Below are 14,526 nucleotides of genomic sequence, written 5' to 3'. Positions count from 1 at the left end.
AAAGAGCCACATCAAAGCAAACATGTTTTATTCAGTACCCAGAGAGGGTGGAGATTGTCGGGTACAATTTGCGTTGAGTCATGCATTTCTCTCTTTCGATAAAGAGAGAGTTGGATTTACACATAATGTCCTTCTCGAGTGCCATGCGGGTCTCCTCCAGGTTGGCCAGTGAGCTGCGGGCATCTCTCAGCTGCTGGTGCAGAGATGCCAGGGTGGCCTCAATCTCCCTCGCTTCCCCTTCCAAGCTGTAGTCGGGCAGACAACCGGAAACGTGAGACAGCATAGAAACGTCGCGTGGTCAAGCGTGTATGCGCGTTTGCACCTGATCTGCGGTTCATCCCTGCAGAGCTCCATGTTGGGTCTGTGATAGCGGCGGTACAGCCTGGACTCGACCACTCTCTGTGGGGCGTCTTTATCATCGATGGCCTTCTGCAGGGCCACTATATTCTTCTCCTGGATTCCAATCTGCTCCAAGGTCTGTACATACACGAAACATGCAGAATATCAATTCAAAACAACTAGGCCTTCGGTAGGGACATTTAATTGATGTAATGCACACCTTAACTCTTTCAGTGCCATGAACAAGAATTTTCATCATGTAAAATACTCAGGGTGTGTGCCAGTGATAAGAATTCTCATCAACTATTTTTTTTTTTTAAATGAATGAATACATGACACTAATGGCCAGCATCCCTCTTAATATTAAGCCAATTGAGCACTGTTGTAATGTATTAATATACATACACAAACTTATTTTGACATCAAAAACAAAATTTCACAGTTTTTTTTTTTCTAATCAAAGGGAAGCACTGTTAAGATGTTTCGGATGCTCCTAAAGTAATACAGTATTAGTGTCAAAGTCACTGCTGAGCAGAAAACATGTCTTTTCACAAAAAGCTCTTTTTCTCCTTTTGTCCAAAATAGCTTGGAGTCACGCAAATGACCTATTTTCAAATAGTGATTCGTAAAGAAGGGAATAAGGTAAAATCGTACTTCCTTTTTTTGATAAAGAATGGAATCGAATGGAATTGATTGATTTTAATGTTGATTAATAGTTGCAGCTCCACTGTTCACATAAATACAAACTTGGGTTTCCCCCCCAAAAATGACAGGGATTCTACCTGACGACATTGATACTATGAATACGTCACATTTATCAGCGATGTTGATGAATGAATGTAATGAAGTGTGAACATTGCCACACGCGTTTTGCTAGTCAAAGTTAGCCGTGACAAGTTTTGCTCAGACTGGTCAATCAGAGGGCAAATGCTAATGTCATCAACGCTCTTGAGATGAAAAGCAATTGGTTGAAGACTCAGTGCTAGGGATTCTGAAGGCTCTGGACATTATAAATTGTCATGTTAAGACCAGCAGTGAAGTCCTTGCTTTAGGCCAGCCTGCCAAACTGCAAAAACGCCTCAATGTGTTTTTCTTGTCACCCAGTAGGTTTGCTTTTGTTCACCTGCTTGAACTTCATCTCTAGCTGGATCTTGGCATCCATCTGCTCTGCACAGCGCTGCAGGAAGGCTTGATCCACAATGGAGCATTGGACTCTCAAGTCCTTAGTGGTGTCCAGTAACACCTGCTGCACCAGCGCACTGGTATACAACACACAGAACAGTTAGTACCCATAATGGCTTTTGTTGTGGACCACACAGTCAGAACCAAACAATGCCCCAGCCTGAGATCCTTGGAGGCCTGTTCTTCCCGGTAGGCCCTGTTGAGGTTTTCCTGTGTGAACTTTATCCACGATGGGACATCGGACATCCTGTAGGACCCAAAAAATATTCATGCCTATGTTTACGTAATTATTAATTCTATGTACGCTATTACTCACTGCTCCAGCATGCCGGCTGAAATAGGATGGTGCTGCGTGTCTGTACTCTTGTCGTTGAATCTTCCACATTGAAGGTCCAAGGCGTAGGCCTCGTACTTATCTGACCAGTCAAACTCCAAAGCCTGCTTGGACTCTCTGTTCAACCTAACACACAAAAATATAAGAGTGAAAATCACTAGACTTTTTTTAAGAAGCTGAACAAGTCCAAAAACCTTCCCCGGTGCAGTATTCGGCCTTTATCAAAGTGGACTGTGGCAAAGCATTTTTAGAAAGAGAACATAATGGGATACTCACTTGATCTGAGTAGCGACCTGGGCTATGGTTCTCCTCAGAAGGTCCTGGACATTCTTAATCAATTCCACTTCCTATTTGAACACACAGATGTGAAACATAAACCATTTGTGATGCCTTGTCAGTTTGAGATACCCACGGTGTTCGGAATTAATCGTGTTGATCGATGCCGCTTAAACTCTACTGTATTAGCAGTGCAACTGTTTCATGAACCAAGCAACTATCAAATTTGCCACAAAAGGCCTGCTAACTGGTCCACCATAACGTCAGCATTTTCATGTCCACTGGTTGTTCTTCTTGTATATTCATCTATATCAATCTATATCTATACTTCTCTATAACTTTTTGTGATGGGGGTTGTCAAAATAACAGATTATTTGTGATGGATTATTTCCAGTAATAGTTAAGGCATTCTTTTAATCTGACTCTGAATCTCTAAATCTATGCTTTCTGTACACTGATAAGATACATTTTTATGCTTTCAGTTTCTTGTGCTGGAGTTGAGGATTGGACGACAAAGGTCAATCGTGCCCTGAAGTGGACTCTGATTGGCTGTCATTGTGTTTGGGATGGATTCTTACACAGTCTTTGTTAGAGGAAGATTGCTTAATAAAGAAGCAACTCAATTTTAGCCTACTACATAAATGCAAAGCACCCACCCGCGACTGCAAGCCACAGCTAATGTTAGCAACAAAAACACTATTGTAAGCAATGGTTGAAACTAAAGGTTGAAGGCAGCACTTGGGACTAGTCTCACATACAACAGAAGGCAAATGATTATATCTACATCAGTCCTTTTATTTAATGTTGTTTTATATCCTTTGATCTGCCACTACTAGTGGAGAATGTTTTTAGGTGAGATCAAAAGATTAATTAGATCAATCAATTAAATATCTAAACTCTTATTATTTTGAAATCTCTTGACAGCACTGTAAGATACATTTAGGAAAGATATAGGCGCATCGTACGGCTTACCTTGAGCAGCTCCTCCTCCACACAGTCCCGGACCAGGTCTGGTCCCAGTCGTCGGCTCCTGCAGGTCAGGTTATCGATAGCGATGGCGTAGGGCGTCTCGGTGGCGTCCAGCGCTCTCTCCAGCCTCATCTTGAGCGCCTGTAGGGCCGTCGTGTCGGACAGCAGCCGGCCGATGTGCTCCTTCAGCTCCGTCTTCCAGCGGTGGATGTCCTGCAGCCTCTCTCCCAGCAGGCGGGTCCCGGTGGTCTGGGTTTTCACAGTGGTGGCCTCGGTGTCCTTGCGCAAGAGCCTGGAATCTTCCTGGATGGTCTGGGACGTGAAGTGGTCGGCGCCGGCCGTCTGGAGGAGGCTGCCGTAGGCCGAAAACCACTCGCACGGGGTGTATTTACCCGAGCGGAAGCCCGCGGCAGATAAGCCCCAGGGGAGCTCCAAAGGGGCCCCCTTTTCCTGAGGGAGCCCCTGAGTCACCGAACCACCATCATAGGGTGGCTTTGACATTAACACTTCCGCGCTCATTTTCTTGCACCGTCTAAAACAATTCAAATAGAGCAGAAAAAACAGTGAGCATGCTACATAAGACACAGGGAAGCGCAACATGTGGAATGTTTGTTTACGGGTTGCATGGATACAAGAAGCAAACCCAGAAACTCGAGATGTGTAACCAATGCATGCAACATTATAAATTATGGAAGCATGAAGTAAGGTGGCCCCATATCCCCCAAATATGCAATTTTCTAACCTGCACATTATTTGGTTAAGCTTGGAGGAATCCATATCGAGTTGTTCAGTCATGATTGGTTCAGTTGCATATGACACAATAATAATTAAACGAACAACAACTTGTGAAGAATAAAAACAAAACAAAATAGGAAAAAAAGCCGTCAGTCCTCTAATGAATAAAAATACTTGTAGCCCAAAAAGCTGAAACTTCTCATTTGACTCTGACGACCTTTCTGCCTTTTTATACGGCGCGTGTAACAGAGCTGCTTCCTCTATGTGTGCTCCGCAAATCTGATCTCATCTCGTCATCCAAACGGAATCCTTTGAAGCACGTCGCTCCACGATTAAATCTCGCCATGAATGCAATTATGTAAACCTTTCAATATGTATTTTCTACATTTTACAAGTTGTACAAAAGATGACAGTGAGTTTTCGCTAGAGGGCGCCGTTTACCAACTAACATGCAAGACGTATGTATGTATGTATGTATGTATGTATGTATGTATGTATGTATGTATGTATGTATGTATGTATGTATGTATTTATTTATTTATTTAATTATTTATTTATTTATGTATTTATTTATGTATTTATTTATATATTTTTAAGGAGACTCATTTGAAAAAGATGCGGAACCGACACTTCCATGTGGCTGTAACCTTTACTGGACATTTGGGCCCTCTATATCAGTAATATTGATGACTGATCAAATTCATTGTGGCAGTGTTACACTAATAGAAAGGACTATTTTTTTCTCATAATCTTCTCATGGAGACAATCTTAACGCTTCTCACTTTAGTTGTTTTTAAAGCTAAACATCGGAACTGTCCATTATTGTCTGTCTTTGTGCCGGTCACTCGCCTCTCACTTTGACTGTGAAGTCAGCAGTATTCATTGCCACATGAAAGAAATAGAACTGAGTTCAGTTTTCTTAATACTTCATAACATTTTAGGCCCCCAGCAAAAATTATTGCTCAGGCCCCAATGGTCTTTGACCTGTCTATATTAACGGCAATAAATCATTTTGTGGAAGCTGACACGAAGTAAATTGTGTGCATCTGTCATCCTGTGCAGCCTAAAATATTTTGCCACCTTTTAAACCTGCTGACCTTGCCACGCCCTGGCCCGTGTTCCACGAACGAGCGCGGCCATGTCGGTGATACCCTGGGACCATCCACTATTTTCCCTGAGCTCAGCCATTCCCTGGACTCCAGCTGACTGCACAGCTGTGCCTCTCGCATACTGCAAACTTTTTCCATACCTCATACACCAAAAGGTTAGCAAAGGGAACCCTAATCAGAGGGATAGAGTGTGTCCTGAATTAGTGAGGATGCCAAGAGGAGCTGGATCTGTTGTAAGGGGAAATTGCCAAGGGAAGGCACATAGGCCACTTGGTCCTTGGCTTTCTGCTGTTGACACGTGTGCTTCTTAAACAACAAACCACGACTAACATGCACCCACGAAGCCGAGTAGAGAGCGCAAGAAGGTCTGATATTTATAGATAATCCTCTCAAGTCTTCAGGGTCTTCCTGCAACCTTCAGACTGTGTTATGTCTATTCTTGGATGCTTCCTTTCATTTGTCACCACATCGACTGTTTAGTAACCTAAAGTCTTCATTAAGCCCCAGTGAGTCTCGGAAGTACAAATGATTAGCTTTCTTTCAGCTGTACGTTAGGATTAAATTTGTGGAAATCTCACAATCATGACCCATTAAAAATGGTGAGTTTACTATAGATTGCGGTCGTTTTAATTCTAAATGTAAAGAGGTGATTTATCGTCTTTGCAGGGGCAATTCTATTCAATGTACATGGACCTGCACGAAATCCTTCACCAATTGTGTCAACTGTAACAGAAAGCTATAATGAAGAAATTTATAACTTCACAATACACGTTCACAATAAAATGGGGATACAATGAGCCTCGTGGATGTCTTACATATGGAATTTCTGTCACTTCAGAGATTTTTGGGATGGGGAGTCAAGTTTGGAAATGATCACAAGCAAGCAATGAAGATGCAAAAATCGTTTATTGCCCCCAGTCAATGCAAAATACATGTTTTTTTGTGCATTTTGGTAGTTCTTCAATTGCTGACTATTTGCATAACATTTTTTCACAATGATCAGAAACATGTAAATGATCAAAATCAGTATAGCACACTTGTAACAATAGTGATCACAACATTACTTTATGTAAACACACCTTGCAAAACACATTGGCAAATTAAAAAAAAAACCATGCCATATAAAGACTCATAGAGCTGCATATAGTACACTTCTGAAAGAAGATGCTTTTGTTTTACAGAGAGCTTTTCATAAAGCAAACTTTCATTTCAAGGATGATAAGAAAAGTATCACCTTGAGGAAAAATATTGCCACCTTCTTAAAACACTGGCGGAAGACATGTTCTGACATGTTTTGTTTTTTTTTGTCTTAAACATCTTGTGAGGATGACTTCTGACATTATTTTAGGAAGGTCACAATACAGTAAAAGTTTCTGGATACTCCAAACAAGTTAGTGCTTCACACATTTCAATGCTGAACTATTTACACTTATTCTAGTACAATCACTGGGTGATTGCACTATATTCTATTACAACTGAATTAAAACGAATATACGTTGACCAATGTTATAGCGACAGTTCAATGAGTCAGTGACGAGGTACAGTAAACATAGATAAACTGTGTTACTTGTTACCTCCACCAAGGCATATGTATTGTTTGATAAAGCGAACTATTTTTTGATGGCGAGCAAAGTATTACATATTCTTGCAGTGTCACCACATTCCCTCTTTCCTTTAAATAAGGATTCACACGTTATAAAAATATAATCAACACATGCCTATTTATAATGCCAGAATAAAATTATATCAATTTGAAAATATTACCAAATACCTGACATTGGGACTGGGGGGGGGGGGGGGGGGGGTTGACCAAGTGGGGTAAGTCCATTTTCAAAATAGTTTTGACTCCTCAGCTTTCAACAAGGACCATTTGTGGAGGCGGCAAGGGAGTATCACATGTAGTATCACTCCAAAGAAAAAAAATACCAAAAAAAAAAACCCTAAACAAAAACAAAACATGCAAAGACCATCTTCACATATGGTATCATTACTTGTTTTGGTGCACCACGGAGAGGCTGATGCTATTTGTGTGCTTAAAAACACTTAACTGATTTAGGAGACCATATTCCATCAGTTATTAAAAAGAATGATATGCTGATTTAATCTAATTACATTTGATTCCCTTGGAACCATTTGACGAAACCCCACCCGTGCCATCAATAAGTCACTGATTTTGAAGGTGATGATTTTGAAGCCTTGGCAGAGGTCCACTGTTTACACTTCTGCTGCACAGCAACAATACAAGGTCGCAGATCCCGCACAAGGTGGCGTTTGGCTCCAGATGACCTCCATTCTCAAGCGTTCAGGCCGTTAAACTTTGCATTCCATCAGTCAGCGTCAACTTGACAAGGGTTGTTTCCCGTTCGGCGCGCTCTGTCGTAAAGCCTCAGGAAGTCCTTGTAGCGGGGCGCGCAGCCAAGCCACGCTTCGCCGAAATGCACCGACCCTGTCAAAAGGTACTCATCTCCTCCGTGGGGAAGGCCGCACTTTGTGGGAACGTTGACACGCCCCATCCAGCGCCGCATTCGACCTCCGCGACCGGCAAACACCCCGTTCTTCTGGTGGAAGAGCCGACTCAGAGTCAGCTCGGCCTGGGAGTGTTCACCCGTGACCGACAGCATGCCTTGAAAGACGCCGCTGCCCGCTACAAAGATAACACACACGTTATTTATTAACAGTGCATCAGTCCTCTGTGGCCTACGTCTAAACATGATACTCGGAATAATATTAGATTTGTAGATTATGACCTAAGCGGCAAAATCTACACGTTTTTATCCATTTTCTCACTTGGTGTCGCCTGAAAATGACATCACAGGTTCAGGTCATGACCACTCACGTTTCACCTGTGTTCTGAGTTAGGCCATGTGATGTTCGCAAGCTGAGCCGTGATTATTGTTACCCGATCCCCGAGCAACTGTGACGTCATTTTCAGTTGACGGCAAGTGGCAAAATGGCCGAGTCCTGATAAACATACTGCATTTTGCAGCTTAATTTACATTTCCCAAATTCAATATTAATCAGAATATCGTGTTAAGACGAGTGGGGCTAGACAGAACATATTTTTATGAAGATTTGTTTTTACCTGTCCTACTCTTTCAGTATCAAGCGTTATTGGAAAAGGCAATCTTCGAGTGCTAGCTGATTTTTAGCATTTTTGAACTGTCAATTCAAAGTAATGTTCTGTTTTTGAATAAAATTACGGACATTATTTTATAAAATGCAATCAATCTATCGACAAAATAATTGACAAACATGAATTATTAAATAAATAATTAATTGCAGCTCTAAAACTCAGTTTCTTGAGATATTGTTATGTGTGCGCACCACACAGGAGCAACTTGAGGATCTCTTACATGGAAAAAAAAAAAAATCTTTTTACATTTATAGTTTTTTTTTAAAGTCTAATACAATGAAGACTTTGTCCCTTTCTCTGTATTCGGTGTCCAGAAGAAATTAAGATTTTTCCCTCTTATATCATATCAGAAAAAAAAAGAAAAAAACGAATGAATGAATGAATGAATGAATGAATACTCTTTGAACTATAATTTGAGTGCATCTGGTGTTTGTATTTACCAAAGTCACTGGTGCAAACAGCCAAGAGGACCTCTTCATCAGAACACGGTTGACATGTGGCTAGAGTAGTCACAGGAAATAGATATCAGGATCACGTTATTCCCAAGTGCAACATAGGAGAGTTCAGCGCGCAGTTCTGTAAAACGGCCACTTGACGAATAGTCAGACGGGAGCCCAACAACACACTTCCTCCCTCGCTGCCAAGCTGCTTCATTCATACAGGTGGCCCGCCCATAGAGCCACAATCTAAGGGGCATCTGCACTTGATTGACAGGCAAGGGATGATTTGCCGACTCTTGTGCTTGACCCCAACGTGACCTTTTGATTGGCCCGTTTGTTTTCGCAAGTCTGGCTGAGACGCAACGGCGGGGAGAGGGGAGGCTCTCATGCTGGGTGAGATGGCAGAAAGGGGCAAAATGGCCTTTTGCAATTTTGCACTGTCACCTTCACTCATGTCACCGAGTAGACAGGCCAGTGCTGAGCAAATTAACAACGTATTAGAGATGATCACCTACAAATTGAGGACAACTACATAATAGACTATGTGAAAACTAACCCAATCTGACTTGTGACAGCTGTTTTTTTAATTTTTTTGTGATGGTGCCTTTCTGAGTGTTGACAATGAGTTTCAGTATATAGATTTATATTTTTAGATTGATTTGATTCATTTGTTTTATACTCTAAAATTTGAAAATGGGCTAAATTATGAAATTGTGGTTTTCAAAATTCTGGGTGGCTTACAAAATGTGTTTGCACAAGCGACGAACTGCTTAAGCAGTATTTTCGCAAGTTATGCCAATAAGCAACATTATAATTGATTTAAAATACACATACATTACTGTCCTGAAAATTTTGCACAGGTTTTATTTTGAATAAATCCAAACTTTTTTTTTTTAAATAAATGTTTGTTTGTGTTTATTGTTCATTGTGTATTTATTTATTATGCTCCATTTGGAGCATATTTTTGTCCCAATTTTGTTGTATACTACCTACACACAGACACTGAAAGGCATTCTATTCTATTCCTTCATTAAAATCAAATAAAATTATACAATACGAATATGGGTGCCCAAACGTTTTTGTCTAGCAGCCAGCCTCTCACAATCCACTTGTGTGTGTGTGTGTGTGTGTGTGTGTGTATAAGGCCTGTCAAAGTTAAAACATTAACTTTGGTGATTCATTTAATTGTGATGAATCATTAAACTAAATCTCTGTGCTATTTACTTCCTGTGGCAGCGGATCTCTGCTAGCTTTGAAACCAACACAATGAAACATGATTTTACTTAAAAAAAAATGCTCAATGAATTTGCAAAACGAAAAAAACACTACAAATAGTCATTGAAACATAGTTGCTGGAAATAGTAGTTGAAAAATGTGATTAATTACTTATAAATTACAAGCTACTACATACAACATGGTGGAATTCTCTTACCAAAACCAGGATGAAGATGTGGGTACAAGTGCGCTCCGGGACCTCGGCCGGATACCAGCTCGTACTGGAAAGCAGTAATCCTCCGACTGATATCTGCCTGATGGACGGCCTCCACAAACAGAGCTCCGTCGCTGAGGCTAAAACAACGAATGGTTCCCTGTGGCTGTTCGCCTTCGGCCATCAGGAGCCTCAGTTCACCGTTTCGCTCCAAATACAAGTGAGAGCCCTTTATGATGATACGCTTATTAGAGCACATGCCATCAAATAGAGGTGCTTTGTACAGTTGTACCTTGACGAATGAGCACACCAAGATGTTTTTGATTATGAGTTAGAGGTAACCTGCCCTGAATGTTATTTATTGTACTTGGAGCTCAGCATTTTTTCAAATGCGCTTTTGAATGGGCCATTAAATAAATACTATAAAATAAATACATAAGTAATCGTAAATACTGAGAAAAAAATATATCAACTTTTCACCCATCTGATAAGCGACATCGGCGGGTATTTTGAGTTTTATGCAAATTTTGTGTTACAATGTCATAAATCATCATTGGTTGGCACTGTGAATGAAGGCGTCACAGCCCACTGGGGCCAGGCAATAAATTTAATTCATTCAATTTGTCTTTTGAAAACTTAATGATTTGAACATGATCTAAACCGCGAATTTGAGTGAGAGTGAGTTCTGGATTAGTAGTTTACAAAATGTGCACGCAAAAGCTCCTATCTACTTCATTGTGACATCTTAGGACAGTAAGTCTGAAATTTTTACACAGGATTTACTTTTGAATGAATCCAACCTTCTTTAAATACATGTTTGATAGGGTTATTACATCATAAAGTCGCGATTGTCCGGAATGAATCGGGGGAGAAGTGAAAATGTTTTGGGGGCCAAACTTCTAACATTCCAGACACTTAAACTCATAAGTCAAGGTACTACTGTTTCCAAATCGAAGTCACTACCTGCGAATGACGCTGGGGTTTGATGCACACATGGAGACCTGCCACGTTTGCCAACGAGGAGTCTGTATTTGGATGCAGGTTGACGATAATGGCGCCGATTGGGTAGAGCCACTCCAGAGAGCCCTGGGAGCAGCGTAAGTAAACCTGCTCCACATCTCTGCGATGCGCCTCGTGGCTCAGACCGCTATGAAAGAGAGAGGGAAAAAAAGAAAAACGTTTTGGTTCATGGGGCGTAAAGATAATACGGACAAAATTTCTCTCTTCTACTGATGTGGTCAGCGTGCACGAGCAACCTCAACACCCAAATGACAGGGGGTTATTAAGTTGTTAGGAGTCAGATAAAGTTTACAGCACCACATGTGAAGTCCTGCCTCTTCATCTTTTCAACTTTAGGAGGGGGCCAACTGATCAAAGGCTCCATATGGTTTTATTTACTTAAGATAGGAACTGGAGATTACACATTCCTGTGCTGGGTACTGTGGATTGCATTTCAACATTTTAGATTAGCATGCTAGGTAAGAGAAAAAGTCAGGTCATATGTGGCAGGATTTAATTAGAAACAGATCTTCAAAAAAAAAAAAAAAAGGTTGTATTCTGATCTATGAACAAACATTTAAAGCCATAACTAGGTACTGTATATCGTAAAACACCGGTAAACAAACAAGGTGAAAAATTTGTCATTTGGGTTACTTATTCTTATCACAGAGCTGCACTACTCAAAAGGAGGGGAAGGCAGTGAGACTTTAATAGGAATTCTTCAGTCTTCACCAGATTGAATTTAATGCTTTTTAGTGCAGTGTCAGGAAGAGCGTATTTTCTTTCAAATTAAGAGCAAATCAATTGGAATATGAAGCAACACGTTGCTGAATCGTTTCAAACTCCTTTGCAAAACTTTGTAACTTGTCTTTATTTTGCTGTTTTATATGAATGCACACATGATTTATCTTCTGGAGTTACTAAATAAAATACACCAACTACATCAGATATGGCACAACACTCAATTTAAAGTCTTTTTAGGTGGTATTTGACTGAAAGGAAGATTACACAAGGGGCACATGATCATTGTTAGACAAAGCGTGCAATGTAAACAAATGATCCTATCTTCTACGGCAACATATAGTGACAGCTAGGCAGAGCATTTAAATCCTTCATTGGGCACATGATAGATTGTGTTTATTAAGATATTGTTGGTCGCCAAAATCCCATTCAAGGGCCTTGAATCTCTCCAAAATAGAACACAGCCTGTTGGTTTCATTTAAACGCCTCGTGAGACGCCAAAATGCGACACATACTGTTTAAAAAGACAGCAAATAAATACAAAACTAAAACAATAAATGATGGCATGCACGAGAAGCCAGAAGTTGAATTTGTGCTTAGAAGTTTTCTCGCCTCATCTCCATCCTTACCTTCCTCGCCAGCTACATTGGTCGCTGGAGTACTGAGCCACGGCCCGGTACACAAACGCCACGGAAAGCCAGTGTAGAACAGCCCACGACCAGATCATGCTGACCTCTCTGCCGTCCGCTTCCGAACCGCAAGAAACGGTATCCACGTATGATGTGAGATCCGCGTCAGCTACATTTCGTGTTCTAGGTTTGAACCTATAGCGTACGTTTGCGGGTAAGATTAAAACCCTATGCACTCTCCGTGTCTTGTGTGGCGCGTGCACACTGACCGCCTGTTTAAAAAGTTTTCCTGCACGGGCACGGCGGGCGCGTGCCAGAAGCTGAGTGGACACGCGAGTACTCGCTCAAAGCCACGCCCACACCGCCTGCCGCAGCAGTGCGCGTGCACTGCGCAAGCTCGTGTGAGCGTGAAGTTTAAAAGTGAAAACGACTCAGCGCTACTAGCCCTTATGGCCAACATACTTTACCAAATTTAGTTTAAACGTAAAAAAATAAGACGATTGGGTCAATTAGGTGGGAAACTACTACTACTAATACAAACTACTGAAAATCTCCAGTTTCACTTACTCTGTTGGGAATCATAATTTATCTTGGTTCATCCATCTATATTCGTGTTGCTTTTCACAGAATAGGTTTTGTCCCTCTTGTCCCTCTGTAATAAAAAAGCTAACATTTTGTTTCTACTTAATTTGATGCCAACCAGCTGACCAGTGAACTCTCAAAATGAGTTGGTCTCATATTTAAAATGGTGGATTTGTTGCCATCTATAGGTGGTTTTGCATCAATAAAGTTGTTCCCATATTAGACATTTACAGTGGAGCAGAATCAGATACTCTCCACCCATTATCGTTGAAAAAAATGGAATTGAGAAGTTGTCGAGTGTTGTTTGGATACTGGTATGGGGTGAAGTCCTGATATGGGTATTAAAATGGCGTTATTGATATTTGTGTGTACTAACAAATAACTTGCGATGCCATTTTCCCATACGAATGTACTAAAACTTTCAGGTTTTAGAAGAGTTTGATCGTCACCCACACACAGTCACCCACACCAGGTATGCAATATCATTATTTTTTTTCTTGTTTCATAAAGTATTTTTTAAACCAGTGCTTGACCACATACAAATAAACTTGCACTTTTTTTTTTTTTTTTGTAAATGGAAAAAAAAACAAGCCAAATGGGGTGGTATTGGTACGGTATCAACTGATACATCAGAGCTAGGTATCGGAATTGGTATCAAGGGCCAAAAATGGTACGATAACCGCACTACTTGTGGTAATGTAAAAATAAATAGAAAGCAAAAAGAAATACTTGTGTTCTTAAAATGTTGATTCAATGCAGAATTATAAGCAGTTGCACAATTTTGGATTCAGCAATTACCTAAACTGTAGACTTGTTTTAAAACAGTTCATTGGCTAAGCACACTTGCGACCATCTACAACGGACAAAAGAAAGACAGTATTAAAGTATACAGCAATCAAGGTGCCCTTGAGCTTCATGTGGATCTCAGATGCCACCTCCAGGGATTGTTTTTTTCCCTGAGGAAAGGGGAGTGGGCTGTGCGTGAGCATGGAGGAAGTTAAAGCCATGAAGGTTGAAATCAGAGACTGAGGAATGTGTGCGTGTCACCATCAGGAAGCTGTGCGTGGACAGACGAAATGTTTCTCCCTCATGAGAGGGGCCAGGTGGAATATGGGAGCGGGTCAAATCCTTAGTATACTACGATGAAGGAGCAAATGAGGTCAAAACGCACATCAGTGGCTTCCTCAGCAATGGCGGCAGGATGACACTCCCTCTACAGCCGCTACAAATCTTGGCACAGTGATCAAAGTCTGTCAATTTCGATTTTTTTTTTGGGACTCAATTCTTATCCCTGGTGAGTCATAATATAGAATCTGGTTTGGGATACATAGCACACAAAGAACCGGACGAGTGGTCTTTTGGTATTTCTCAAAATGCACTTCATTGCTGTGGGAATGTGACAAAAGGGTAATAGGATTGCCGTTCCGACTGTTTTCTCACGGGAAAATCGAAGAGGCGTTTAGCGCACACGTGTGACTACTCCTTGCACCCCTGTACCCCCCCCCCCCCTCCCCACACACACACACACATATTGATACGCAATTCCATACTACAAATGTACAAATTGCAAGCACTGATAGTTATTGCATTATTCATTCCTGTAGCATAGCATAGTATTCTACAGTACAC

General features: G+C 41.1%; 2 protein-coding genes across 2 annotated transcripts; both read right to left on the bottom strand.

Annotated features, from left to right (window-relative positions):
- Positions 1 to 11: 11 nt before the first annotated feature.
- On the bottom strand, positions 12 to 4,063 carry tekt4 (tektin 4). Its single transcript, XM_088419864.1, has 8 exons — positions 3,843 to 4,063; positions 3,104 to 3,632; positions 2,132 to 2,202; positions 1,838 to 1,981; positions 1,682 to 1,768; positions 1,463 to 1,598; positions 323 to 477; positions 12 to 245 (listed from the first exon to the last, which is right to left on the bottom strand). The coding sequence occupies exons 1-8, from the start codon at positions 3,893 to 3,895 to the stop codon at positions 32 to 34; spliced, it is 1,389 nt and encodes a 462-aa protein (XP_088275990.1). The 5' UTR covers positions 3,896 to 4,063; the 3' UTR covers positions 12 to 31.
- A 1,768-nt stretch (positions 4,064 to 5,831) lies between these two features.
- On the bottom strand, positions 5,832 to 12,591 carry metrnlb (meteorin like, glial cell differentiation regulator b). Its single transcript, XM_088419688.1, has 5 exons — positions 12,316 to 12,591; positions 10,910 to 11,093; positions 9,950 to 10,175; positions 8,518 to 8,577; positions 5,832 to 7,588 (listed from the first exon to the last, which is right to left on the bottom strand). The coding sequence occupies exons 1-5, from the start codon at positions 12,411 to 12,413 to the stop codon at positions 7,272 to 7,274; spliced, it is 885 nt and encodes a 294-aa protein (XP_088275814.1). The 5' UTR covers positions 12,414 to 12,591; the 3' UTR covers positions 5,832 to 7,271.
- Positions 12,592 to 14,526: the final 1,935 nt, after the last annotated feature.

This window comes from Hippichthys cyanospilos, chromosome 7 (assembly GCF_059441005.1).
Source record: "Hippichthys cyanospilos isolate Australia breed blue-spotted pipefish chromosome 7, RoL_Hcya_1.0, whole genome shotgun sequence".
Taxonomy (NCBI): Eukaryota; Metazoa; Chordata; class Actinopteri; order Syngnathiformes; family Syngnathidae; genus Hippichthys; species Hippichthys cyanospilos.
This window is presented reverse-complemented; position numbering and strand designations above follow the sequence as displayed.

Bases quoted from the DNA above. Each gene is read 5' to 3' on its own strand.
- tekt4 (XM_088419864.1), bottom strand. From the start codon at position 3,895: ATGACTGAACAACTCGATATGGATTCCTCCAAGCTTAACCAAATAATG. The intron at 478-1,462 runs GTGAACAAAAGC...GTGTATGTACAG, and splicing joins TAGAGATGAAGTTCAAGCAG to ACCTTGGAGCAGATTGGAAT. The intron at 246-322 runs GTGCAAACGCGC...GCCCGACTACAG, and splicing joins AGGGATGAACCGCAGATCAG to CTTGGAAGGGGAAGCGAGGG.
- metrnlb (XM_088419688.1), bottom strand. From the start codon at position 12,413: ATGATCTGGTCGTGGGCTGTTCTACACTGGCTTTCCGTGGCGTTTGTG. The intron at 10,176-10,909 runs GTAGTGACTTCG...ATCATCATAAAG, and splicing joins AACCCCAGCGTCATTCGCAG to GGCTCTCACTTGTATTTGGA. The intron at 8,578-9,949 runs GTAAGAGAATTC...TGACTACTCTAG, and splicing joins ACATCTTCATCCTGGTTTTG to CCACATGTCAACCGTGTTCT.